The 13,458-nt window shown below is 37.0% G+C and overlaps 1 protein-coding gene across 1 annotated transcript; it reads left to right on the forward strand.

Moving 5' to 3' along the window:
- Window positions 1-10,019: 10,019 nt before the first annotated feature.
- LOC133777769 (probable xyloglucan endotransglucosylase/hydrolase protein 30) lies at window positions 10,020-13,183 on the forward strand. The gene is made up of 4 exons (XM_062217503.1): window positions 10,020-10,445; window positions 10,575-10,675; window positions 10,990-11,198; window positions 12,518-13,183. Exons 1-4 carry the CDS (start codon window positions 10,211-10,213, stop codon window positions 13,047-13,049), a joined length of 1,077 nt encoding a protein of 358 aa, XP_062073487.1. The 5' UTR covers window positions 10,020-10,210; the 3' UTR covers window positions 13,050-13,183.
- The last annotated feature ends 275 nt before the right edge of the window (window positions 13,184-13,458 follow it).

Below are 13,458 nucleotides of genomic sequence, written 5' to 3' on the forward strand. Positions count from 1 at the left end.
TTATCCACCCTGATGGAGGCAGATGTATTAAACAATGCTGACAAAGGAAGGTTCATGAATGTCTATGCCCTTGGTCAATTCGAGTTTCATGTAACTGGTGTAGACAGCGATGCTGAGGTGAATTTGATGACGAAATCATGCTCATGTGGGGTATTCCAGCTCATAGGCACACCTTGTTCCCATGCAGCTGCAGCAGCTATAGAGCGTGGAGTGAACCTTTACTCTTTGTGTTCACCGTTTTACACCATTGAGTCATGGAGGAATTCGTACAAAGAAACCATTTACCCAACTGGGAACGAGGATGACTGGATACTTCCAGATGACATTAAGAATATGGTAGTTGGTGTACCCATAGAGAAACAACAAGTTGGTCGACCAAAAAAGCCAAAGCTAGGAAGACCAAGGAAAAACCGTTGGCCATCTGGCGGGGAAAAACAAGTTACAATGCATAAGTGCAGTAGATGTGGTGGTTGTGGCCACAACAAGTCCTCATGCAAAGCTCGGCTTTGAGTTTATTTTTTGTTGTATTTTATTTAAACTTGAAGTTGAAGGTTATTTTTCATTTTCTTTTTTTATTGTCGTTAATGAATTTTGGTCGTTAATAAAAAGATGCTCGACTCAAAAAAATTTCTTAATAATCTAGATTTTAAGCAAATAAATAAATATAACAAGAGAATGTTCAATGTCTAACATTCTGATACCATAAATCAACTGTCCATTTGTTTCTGAAAAACTCCATGTTGTCATCGCAAATCGTGTCAAGTGGTAGACTACCCAATAAGTGTTCGATGTGCTTGATGGCGTACACACCACAATCTCCACTGTAACCAAAACATAAATTGCATTAGTAACAAAATCAACATAGAATTTAATTTAAAAAACTTGAATAAAAACTAGACTTTTGATTACCTGACTTTGGTTTGGGGTACTGAATCAACTGGCATGCGGTGCACATTGAACTCTTTGCATCTTTTAGCTCCAGGTGGAATCATCAACCGAGGGTCGTCCTTGAAAAGTTGTGACTGCAATAACAACGATGGGAACAAAGTAGACCATGACTTCATAAATGATTGCAGTTGTTTATCACTTATCACGGTCACGTCCGAATCATAAACATTCAGAGTCCAAGTAGAAATGGAGGCTTCAACTGCAAACCAATGCGCTTGAAGGTAGTTCTGGATTAATATACAGTGTCTACTCCCTTCCACGATGCCAGAAATTGATTGTCAATTCCTGTAATCATTGATATCACATCTGAATCCCACAAAAACCTTTTCTTACCCGCTTCCTTGGCATTCTGATATGCATCATAACAGCCCGGTACCACTTGTGAGAACATAATATTCATCACAACAGCATCTTGCCGATACGCCCCGGGATAGAACTGTCGATGCCTACGTAGCATATGCTTGGCCGCATCAATATGCTGCAAAAATAATAGGAAAGCAATTAATCAGCCTATCGAAACCCCTATCGAACCCATATCGAACCCCATGAACCCAAAACATCTGCCCATATAACCCCCATCGAACCACTATCCACCTACCGATCGAACCCCCATCGAACTCCAATCACTTGCCTATCGAACCCCTATCACCTCCCTATCGAACCCCTATCGAACACCCAAACCACCTGCCTATCGAACCCCCTATCGAACCCCAATCACCTTCCTATCGAACCCCTATCGAACACCCAAACCACCTGCCTATCGAACCCCCATCAAACCCCCTATCGAACCCCAATCACCTGCCTATCGAACACCCAAACCACCTGCCCATCGAACCCCAATCACCTACCTATCGAACCCCTATCACCTGCCTATCGAACCCCTATCGAACCCCAAACCACCTGCCTATCGAACACCCAAACCACTTGCCTATTGAACCCCTATCGAACCCCATGAACCCAAACCACCTGCCTATCGAACCCCTATCGAACCCCATTGAACCCCTATCGAAACCCCATCAAACCCCTATTGAACCCCATGAAACCAAACCACCTGCCTATCGAACCCCTATTGAACCCACTGTTTATACCAGATAACAAATATTAATAAAATTACTTACCCCATCATCGATCCAAAACTGTGGTGTCTTCATCGTCAGAAACCAACTTGGACCATACACACCAGTTTGGACATCCCTCTTCGTCTTGTTCGGAATATCTCTAAGCAACCACTTGTCGACCGTCCTGTACTATGTAGCAAGTGGCTTCTTTAGAGGGTCGAGGACTAATGGCACGTCATCAATCGCATCCAAACGAGATTTCTTTCTGGTTGGGTCGGTGTAGTCTTCAAATTTCTTAGGTTTGCGTCTTTTCCTCTTGGCCAATTCAAACTCTACACCAGCAACATCCCCAGGTTCTATAATAGCAACACCTGGGGTCTCAGGATTTGCTGTGAGTACTATCGGGGGAGGAGTGCCTATGTCATGTGAGACAAAATCATCTGGGAGGTCAAGTGAGTCGGAATCATAATCATTTGGAAGATCTTGTACGAATGTCAAGATCTTATTGACAGCATCCATGATGACCGCTTGGTTCTTTAGGATGGTATCCTGATGACTCTCGACTCACTCCAACCTCTCCAACACCTCCCGTAAATCAGGTTGATCAGGACTAGGGTGTACCGATGGGGCTGGGGCCGAGGGTGTGGGGCCGATGGGGACTAGGGTATCCTCATCATCAGGGCCATCAATAAAAATATTGGTTGCCTTCGCAACCTCAGCAGCTATCTCCGCCACCTTCTCAAAATCAGTGGGAGTTTCTACCTCTTCTTCTTGGCCCAACCCAGGATACAAGGGAGCATCACCCTCCGTCAGAGCTCTATAATAATCTATCTCCGAAGGCCGGGGCTGTTGACCCAAACTCTTAAGTCTCCTTGTTTTGATGATTAACAAATATTTGATTATTATTTGTTACTAATGATTTGTTGATTTTATAGCAAAAACCAAAGTGAATTAGCATTTCAAAGTCGAACTTATGACCAAGGGCAAAATGGTCATTTACCAAATTTTCCGGAAATGACCCGAAATAGATTTCAAGACTCAAGAAACTCAAGACAAAGATTTAATTTCATTTCTTAGTCTTGTAAAGTGATTGCAAGTTTACTTTAAGTCATAAGTATAAAATTTGGCTCATTCACGTACTAAAAATGGTGATTTTTCAAAATGAGAAATAAACATCCTAAATTCACTTTTAAGAAAATACATCCCGATACGGTCGTAACACAATTGGAATTTTTGAAATCGGATAAACGAGCTAAAAGTTATAAAGAATTGAAAAACGGGAAAATAGGCATATTTCGAGCTTTTGCTCTCTGTTTGCCATTCGGAATTCCGGTTGCTCCCAGACTGGAATTCTGGCTCCCCATCCGGACTTCCGGTTCGCGGCAGGCAGCATAAAAAATTAACCCCTAACGGCTAGTTTTTTCCCAAACTCTATATAAACTCGTTTTTCACTCAAAATTGGTGGTTGGCTGAGCATTTATTACATTTATCAATCCTAATCCATTGATTTCAAAGAGCTCTCAAAGTTTATATCATCCAAACACATATTCACACACTTGAGCCAAAATTTGTATTTATTTCTTCTAAGTGTGCTTGCTAATCACTCTAGGTTTCTCATTGTATTATCATACTTCTAGAGTGATTTTTGCTTGTAATATCAAACACATTCCCATATTGTGATTGAGGTGAGGTTGGCACCGGTTTTGTAAACAACCCGGTTAGAGTGAGATTGGCACTTCAACAATCTGAAAAAGAGGTTGATAGTCCTTGGTGGTGGAAAACTATTGTAAGAGGTTTGGAAATACCTTGGTGAAAAATTCCCGGTTGTAAGGGTTAGTCAAGCCCGTTAACTTGGCTCGATAGTGGAACTCAAAGCTAGGTCCATAGCTTTGAAGACCAAGGACGTAGGTGGCTTAGTTCTACCGAACCTTGTAAAATTCGAGAGTTTGCAATTTCTTAACCTTAAACTGTTTACATTACAAGTTTGTTTATTTGCTATATCTATTTGATTGCCATATTATTTGCTTTTACTTGATAAATTTGATTTATTGCATAATTTGGCATATTAGGCTTTAAATTTCCGAAATTAGTTTTAATTTCCAATTCACCCCCCCTCTTGGAAACATATCTTGGGTTAACAGGGGCTTCAACATGGACAACACAATCAACTGCATCAAATACAAAGCATTAAGTTAGTTTGAAACCACCAAAGAATACTCTATTTTGACATAATATAGCAGAACTTACACTCGTCTTCTTGAACATCAGTGCAAGGTCGCCTTCGAAATAGGACGCTCCTTATTGCTCGACCAACTGAGTATCCTCGGAAACTGGTTTCCATGGTTAATACCATACTCACGTGCAAACTGTTGGATAGCTTTGTATGCCCAATACTGCAATGCAGGGACATAACCATACAAACTGTATTTTTCTTCTTTCTGTTTCCCCTTAACTTCCTTCTTCTTCTCATAGTTCCTCTTCTGATGATGCATGTCTTTCTTACATGAATCCATAAGCTTGTTAAAAGACACCTTCCCCCATGGGTAAGTAAAGAAGTACTCAGTGTCCTCCACCATCTTCAGCGAATCTATCCAGACATTTAACTTGCCCTCTCGTGCAAGTAAAACCCCCTCAACAAAAAAACATAGGCCCAACTTGTAGGCATCTTCAACTACAGTGCAGTTTTTTAAAGCAGCCTCCAAATGCATTATCTTCATTGTTTCTTCATCATTAAAGTACTCCTTGATTAAGCGGTCACTAGTCAAGTGTTTCTTCAAATCAGTCTCAGATGGCCCGGAGCTGAAGTTCAACCCCGTAACCAAAGCAAACTCGCCTCTACCAAATCTGCAGGGTCTAGATCCCAAATGTAAATGCAACTCATCCTCTTTGATGCACTGGATCTTGTGCAACATTAATTGATGTATGAGAGATGCAGAGAAGTCTAACTTCTCAGCCATGAAAAATTGTTTGAAAGGGGATTCCTTCACCTTTTCTATCAACCCGAGCTCCTCAAACTTGTCCTTAATTGTTTTAAAGTAACCATTGCCCCTATATGTGACTCGTCCAGGAAAGTGATCTGTCAAGGGTAAAAGAAACTTCGGCATCTGCAAAAAATAAAGATAAAAATAATACAGTTAAACAAAGTCGCGTGAAAAATCCATAAATAAACATACATCCAACCATCGAACCCATATCGAACACCCATCAAACCCATATCGAGTACCCATCGAACCCCCTATCGAACCCCTATTGAACCCCTAGAGTATGCATTGATAACCATCGAACCCAACAAATACCCAACCCATCAAGCATGCATCGAACCCCCATCGAGCATCGAACCTAAACTTGGAACCCTTAACGGCTTAACCTATCGAACCCCATCGAGCATGCATCGAACCCCCATCGAGCATGCATCGAACCCCCCATCGAGCATGCATCGAACCCCCCATCGAGCATGCATCGAGCCCCCATCGAGCATTGAACCTAAACTTGGAACCCTTAACGGCTTAACCTATCGAACCCCTATCGAGCATGCATCGAACCACCGTCGAACCCCCGTCGAACCACCATCGAGCAACCTTACCAGACCCACAAAAATTCCAGACTTCACTCTCAACATACCCACACTAATCCATACCCAAAACAAACCAGATTCAAACACAAGTCTACAAACACACAAACAATCCCACACTAATCCATACACACAAACAATCCTAAAATATAACACTACAAACACAAATTCAATGTAATAAGCTTACCTTTGTTTTGGGTATGGAGAAACTCGAACCGTGGGTTTTGGATGACGGACGGCGAGAGGCCGTGGGTTTTGGATGATGGACAGACGACGAGAGGTGAGAGGCGAGAGGGGAGAGGGGAGAGGGGAGACGACGGGCAGCAGCGCGGGGTTTCAACGGGGGTTGCGACAGGGGGCAGCGCGGCTGCGACGGGGACTTGAACCGAGAGTTTGAGAGAGAGAGCTTGAACGGTCGGGGGAGAGCTGGTTAGTTGAATGGTCGGGGGAGAGCTTGAACCGACAATTTGAGAGAGAGAAGGAGAATCAAAAGGGGGATTGGGGGGAATTGTGACAGAGGCATTTTGGGTACTAGCAAAACTTTTGGCATTATTTTGTAATGTTAAAAATGCCTAGCATTATTTTGTAGTACACCACACTATTAAGCATAAAAAGTCAAATTTCCCTGTCGAAATATGCATCGGTCTAATATACGCGTTTTTCCAACCCTACTAAAGCAGATAGTAGTTTTGTACTTGCTTTTTTTTTCTAATTGTTTTATTATATAATTATTGTTTAATAAAAAACACTAAAATTAAAACTAAAATATAAACAAGATTAGAGGATGGGTGAATAAAAATGCCATACATCATGTTTATATTTAGACAAAAAGAAAATGATGATGATGAAATTTATATTGAATAAGTGTATAGAAGAGAGACCCGTATTTTAAATATGATTAGAAGTGTTGCCATAAAAATTAATTAATATATATATATATTAATTTGATAATTTATTAGTGTGCAGACATATTATATGGGACATAGTCAATGATGAAGCCACCAAGAGCAAGAGTGGACGTTGCGTTCCATTTGAATTTTTTAGTTTAAAATTTTCATTAATTTTTTTTCCTTCATTTTAATCATTTATAAAACTTTTTTTTCAATAACATTTTTTATATTAATTTTTTTTCCTTTTCTATTTTGCCTCAGTACTCCCAATATCTATTTTGTGCTTCATTTCCAAAAAAAAAAAAAAACACCCCTGAGTTGAGAAATCAATTACAAGTCTTTTTTTTCCTTGCTTCTTTTCTGGATGTTATTGTTTTTTTTTTTTTGGTAGCAAAACCGATGTTATTGTTAGTTTTACCAAACTCTTTAATTATTTCCAAATCGAACCTTCTATTGTTTAAACAACTCAACATTATTGGAATATTTCACTAACCCAATTTTTTTATTTCTTTTTTATTTTATTTATCCTCCTCATTTCGAATCTAGTCTGGTCAACCAACTATTAAAACCAAAAATTTATCCAGACTTATTATATAGAAGAGATATAGCCACCGTTGTCATCAAATTTATATAATATAAATACTTTATATTAGCTTTATTTACTAGCTAAGAAACCATTTTCTGGTTGTACCATACGATCTTTTTTCTATATTTTATTTATTGATAATAGGTTATTAAACCATTTTTGTTTATTTATTTTGCATGGAACTCTCTAGCTGTAAAGTAACCCAACTACACACACAAATATATATATATATATATATAACATGTACGTGAATGTGTGTGATATTATTTTAGTTCAGTTTGTCATGATCTGCCATTGACTTTCATGTAGCTAGCTGACATAAATTTGATTTGGCTGCAACATAAAATTTGGAATATATTACCAATCTCTTTTTCTTCAACATGTTTAGAAGTAATGTAATTACAAAACTTATAGTAATTAATCACACTCTATTTTAAAATATAAAGTGTATTTAGATATTAAGTATTAATTATATGTGAATTCTCATTATTATGTTAATAAATCACTTAGTGTTAACTATGTTTTTAGCCAACGACGTGAGAACGTCAAATACGACAAACCTTCAAGAGAATTTAAATAACACAGACGGTTCAAAACAATGAAAGTAAATAACACAAGAGATTTTATAGTGGTTCAGCCCCGATTGTCGATAATAGCCTAATCCACTTAGAGTTGTGATTTATAGATCTGTACTCAATATCAAATGGACTGAGCCAACTGAGTTTCTTCAGTACAGATTGCAAAAATACAAAAATTCTCTCAAATGCCAGCACTTTCTCTCTCTAGAATACTCAGATCCAAATTTCTCTCTCTGGAAAGAAGAAGCCGAAGAAGCCCCTCTCTCATCCCATAAGCCTTCTATTTATAGGCTTAGGGTCATACATACGGTATCCCTTACAACCGGGATATTTTATTATATTTATTACATTTAAATTACAAAAAAACATTCAAAATTCAAAATGTAACAAACCACCAATTTGTGGGAAGAATGAGAGATTCCCGCATATCTTGTTGAAGTTGTTTATGGGAATCTTGACTTAGTCTCCTCTAGCTAGTTGATCCACCTCCTACTGACCACCCATGCAAGTGCTGGTCGAACATGTGCATGGTGGTAGGACAAACATTTGTTGGTCGGACGTGCATGGTGGTAGGACATGCACTTCTCTCTTCTAACATGACACTCACCTCTAGCATGCCATGTTTCTCCTCGGACCAAATCCTTGGGGTCTCCTAGGACCACCCTCTTGGGGTCTCCTAGGACCACTCTCCTTAGCTCTCCTAGGATGCACTCTCCTTAGCTCTCCTAGGATGCATTCTCCTTAGCCTCCTAGGATGCACTCTCCTTAGCTTTCCTCGGACCAAGGTGCACTTGGCTTGGTTATGACATCTTTCAAGCAATCCAAATTCTTCGTCAGTCTACCGGGTCACTTTATCACAACTCTGAGGAGTCAATGTATTTATTGACTATTTAATGTGTCTTTTACGGACCATGTACTGCCATTTGTCACCTCTATTGCCACGTCATTGATCTCCAATTTTTGAGTATAACACTTAGTAATTACATAATAAAATATTATTATATAATAATTATTATTTAAAATTAATAGTATTTAGTAATTACAGTGAGGAATACAAATTAGATAGCATAAATAAGACTCCATAGTTATTGTACAATTACCTACTTAAATAAGCATACAAAATATAATAATTAACTTCAATTACATTACTGTGGTTTTCCAGATCCAATTGATAAAATCCAATTATTAATTCTACTAGGGAAATTTCATATTATATGCATAATAACTTTGTAAATTTTTGTAATATGTCACCATAACTTACTATCCCAAATATATGATAATTTTAATTTTTTAGACAAAAATACCCATAACATCGAAATTGCATCGAAATGGAATCGCAATTGCATCGAAAAAGCATCGTTTGGGATAATAATCAAGTTTTCATGATTGTATCGAAATAGCATCGATTTGGCATCGATGTACAATCAATTTTGCATCGAAATTGTATCGAAAATGCATCGTTTAGGATAATAATCAAGTTTTCGTGATTGCATCGAAATAAGATCGATGTAGCATCGATTTGGCATCGATGTAACATCGATTTGGCATCGAAACACCATCGGCATCGATGTAGCATCGATTTGGCATCGATGCCGATGGTGTTTCGATGCCAAATCGATGCTACATCGATGCTATTTCGATGCAATCATGAAAATTTGATTATTATCCTAAACGATGTTTTTTCGATGCAAAATCGATGGTACATCGATGCCGATGGTGTTTCGATGCCAAATCGATGCTACATCGATGCTATTTCGATGCAATCATGAAAACTTGATTATTATCCCAAACGATGCTTTTTCGATGCCATTTCGATGTAAAATCGATGCCGATTGTGTTTCGATGCCAAATCGATGCTATTTCGATGCAATCATGAAAACTTGATTATTATCCCAAACAATAATTTTTCGATGCAATTGCGATGCAATTTCGATGTTAAGAGTATTTTTGTCTAAAATATTAAAATTATCATATATTTGAGATAATAAGTTACGGTGACTTATTAAAAAAATTTACAAAATTATTATGCATATAATATGAAATTTCCCTCCTACTATCAACTTTCCTAAAAATAAAATAAAATAATATAATTAAAAGTCCTACTACGAACCAATCAATCAATGATTCTTAATTTTTTTTATTTTAAAAAATTATATGTACACATCACATATTTTCATTGTTGCCCTCAATAGTTAAATTATAGAATCCACGCGTTACCTTTTTCAACTATCATTTGAATTAATCTACTCAGTAATGTATTAAAATAGCAAATTATCCCCACAAAAAAAAAGAATCATCAAACAGGCAAGCCAAAAGTAAACCGCTAACCTCTAAGGAAACCTAAAGGGCATTGTAGTAAATTTAATATTAACTATAATCCACAGCAGCAGCCAACTGAAGAGACCCAAACAGACCATTCTCCATATTTCTCTCTCCGCTCCTCTCTCTTCCCAAGTCCCATTGTCTTCATCGTATATATATTAACTTGCAGAAAAAGCCAGAAGAAGAGAGAGAAAGACCCAAAAATTAAAATTAGAAACTCTTCTCTTTCTAATTTTAAAAAATAAAAAAAACAATTTATGGATGAGATACGTTCTTGTGGCAAAAAGCTTCGTAGTAGAAGTAGCCGGAGGGGAATATCAACGTCGTTTGGTCTATTCACTATCGTTTTCTTCACTCTCACCGGCGCCGCCGCAGCTTTCAATCTCGCCACCATTCCCTTCGACGAAGGTTACAGCCCTCTCTTCGGCGACGGGAACCTCGTTCGCTCCCCCGACGGTAGAGCCGTTCGTCTTCTCCTCGACCGTTTCACAGGTATATATATATATATATATATGATCATATATATATTTATGTCTGATTATTTGATGTTATGTTTAAATTCATGGGCAGTTATTTTTACTTACTTTTTGCTTTTAATATCTAATTTAATTTGGAGAAAAGGGTCTGGTTTCATCTCGTCAAGTCATTACAACCATGGATTTTTCAGCGCCAACATTAAGTTGCCATCCGATTACACCGCTGGAATTTGTGTTGCCTTCTACGTGAGTACCGATCAAAATTCTTATTTTATTTTTCTTAAAGTAAACTCAATATAATCAAGAAAAATGGAAAGAAACCTAATCTATTAACGTTTTTGGTTTCATTGATTTAATCAATAATAAGGAAGTTTAATCTTTCTATTAATGAAAGGTAAAGAAGCTAGAAAATATGAAAACGTCATACACATATAAATATATTGTCCTTTTCTTCCGGCCGGTTGAATTTTGTTAGCTCATCCCATATCGTTGATAATGATTACGAATCCCAAGTATAATACCATATATTTACAATTTATTAATTTTTGAAATATTTACAGACATCAAACGGCGACGTATTTGAAAAATCTCACGATGAGCTAGACTTTGAGTTCTTAGGCAATGTAGAAGGGAAGCCATGGAGGTTTCAGACCAACCTGTACGGAAATGGCAGTACGAGCCGTGGCCGAGAAGAACGCTACCGCCTTTGGTTCGATCCCACCAAAGAGTTCCACCGCTATAGCATTCTTTGGACCCCAAACATCATTATGTAAGTAGTTTTCTTTCCTTAATTATTTTTCAATTACTGTTTTCATATTTTAATTTTGGAAACTAAGTAAATTTTTGTGTAGATTTTGTCCGTGTGGAAATATCATTTTTTTAAAATAATAATAAATGAGAAAGATTTTAATACGTAAGTTATGCCATCATTGGTCAGAATAACGCATGCACGTATATGAATTGTTATTAATTAGTTATTTAAATTTGACTTATCGCAAAAATATTGATTATATATCTCGAAACAACTCGGGTGTTATATATATGACTTGGCATTAAAACCGAAATATTAATTGTTTGTTTTGATTGTTGTTAATTAGTGTCTTTTTTGAAAAAGTTTCCGTGTCAATAATTGATGTAAATAACAACATCAACAAGGGTATGCTTTACAAACTATGGCTGTCCATTTGTTTGACCTCAGGAGAGGGATAGAAAGAAAGCGAAACCAAGCTAATCTATGGGTCATTAGCGTGTGCACTTTTTCCCCACTTGTATATAAAGTCGATATGTTCGAATATGTTTCTTGTGAGTTCTATACATATTTATGTATTGTATAGTACTTATTTTATATTTACACTTATAAATTATGTTTGAATATATATATATATATATGTGTGTGTGTGTGTGTGCATGCACGACATTAATTGCTTTTTTGTGCATCTGGATTTTCTTAGCCAATTCTTAAGATATAAGTCTGATGTATTTCTTTTACTCGATTAATTAGTATGGAATAGTGTTGACCACATATATATGTATATATATATATATAATAATATGATGGGGGTGGCCAAAATAAATATGTAACGAATTATTAATTCATGATCAGTTAGGATTATTAAATGTCAATATAGAGTATGTTGGACCACACACTTATCAAACCAGCAAAATGTGAAGATATGCATTGGGTTATCTTATGTGGACTATAAATAATACATGTGAACTCTTCTTATTGAAATGTTTTTTTTTTTACTTCAAACAAAACTTTAGCTAAATATTAGGTTATTTAACTCAACCAGATAACTCCTATTTATATAGATTTCTATTCCATGTGGCAAATGCATGTGTTGCCAAAAATTTCCACCGAACTAGCTAATTATATATAACTAATGTCTATATAGTACTACATTCAATTTATATTTATGTTCCTCGAAAAAATATCACAAAATTTAGTGCCTAATTATTTATGATAGCTGGCACGATTGATTGGTACGTACTACTACCAACTAATTAAAATTCCAATTCATTACTTTTATTTTTTTGGTATTGTTGTGACATGAAAGTTTATACATATTTATATATATTTGCATGCAGATTTTACATTGATGAAGTTCCAATAAGAGAAGTGGTAAGAAGTGAAGAGATGGGTGGAGATTTTCCAACAAAACCAATGTCTTTATATGCAACAATATGGGATGCAAGTAGTTGGGCCACCAATGGTGGCAAGTACAAAGTGAACTACAAGTATGCACCTTTTGTGGCTGAATTCAAAGACCTAGTTCTTGAAGGCTGCCCCGTAAACCCTATTCAAGAAGCTCCAGCCACCGTGGCTTGCGCCGAGAAGAATGCCGCACTCGAGAGGGAAGACTACGCGGCAATCACGCCCGAGCGCCGCTCCGCCATGCGCAAATTCCGCCAGCGTTACATGTACTACTCTTACTGCTATGACACGTTGAGATACCCTGTGCCGCCGCCCGAGTGCGTCATTGTCCCCTCCGAAAAGCGGCGGTTCAAGGAGACAGGTCGGTTGAAGTTCGGAGGAAGCCACCGCCGCCAGTCCAAACGGAGGAACCGGGTTCCGGTTGTTACTTCTATCAGGGTCTCGGGTGACCAGTCTGATATGTGATATATATATATATATATATACATACGTACTTATTGATAAGTAAATTTGGAAAGGTTCATATATATATGTGTGAGTGGAATTAATTAATGTACATTTTTTTTTTCATTTTCTTTCAATCTTTAATAATTATCATATATACCATCCATTTAATTTAATATATACGTATGTCTGGGTAAATTTGTTCCATTAATTATTACTTTGGAGTAATGAATAATTACAAACTTAAAATAATATTTTAATAGATAATATTATAATTAGCAACATCACATATCAATAGAGATGTTAGTGCTCTTTATTTTCAAGACAGGACTGGTTGTCAATATATGTAATGTTATTCTAAAATAAATAGATATTAATTGGTCAACTTTGTCTTATTGGCTAAAGGCTCTATTTTTATAATCGAAATTGT

The sequence above is a fragment of the Humulus lupulus genome, chromosome 5 (genome assembly GCF_963169125.1).
Source record: "Humulus lupulus chromosome 5, drHumLupu1.1, whole genome shotgun sequence".
Lineage (NCBI taxonomy): Eukaryota > Viridiplantae > Streptophyta > Magnoliopsida > Rosales > Cannabaceae > Humulus > Humulus lupulus.

Excerpts from the sequence above, each read along its gene's own strand:
- LOC133777769 (XM_062217503.1), top strand. The coding sequence starts at position 10,211 with ATGGATGAGATACGTTCTTGTGGCAAAAAGCTTCGTAGTAGAAGTAGC. Across the intron at positions 10,446-10,574 it reads TCTCCTCGACCGTTTCACAG|GGTCTGGTTTCATCTCGTCA; the intron begins GTATATATATAT and ends TTTGGAGAAAAG. Across the intron at positions 11,199-12,517 it reads TGGACCCCAAACATCATTAT|ATTTTACATTGATGAAGTTC; the intron begins GTAAGTAGTTTT and ends ATTTGCATGCAG.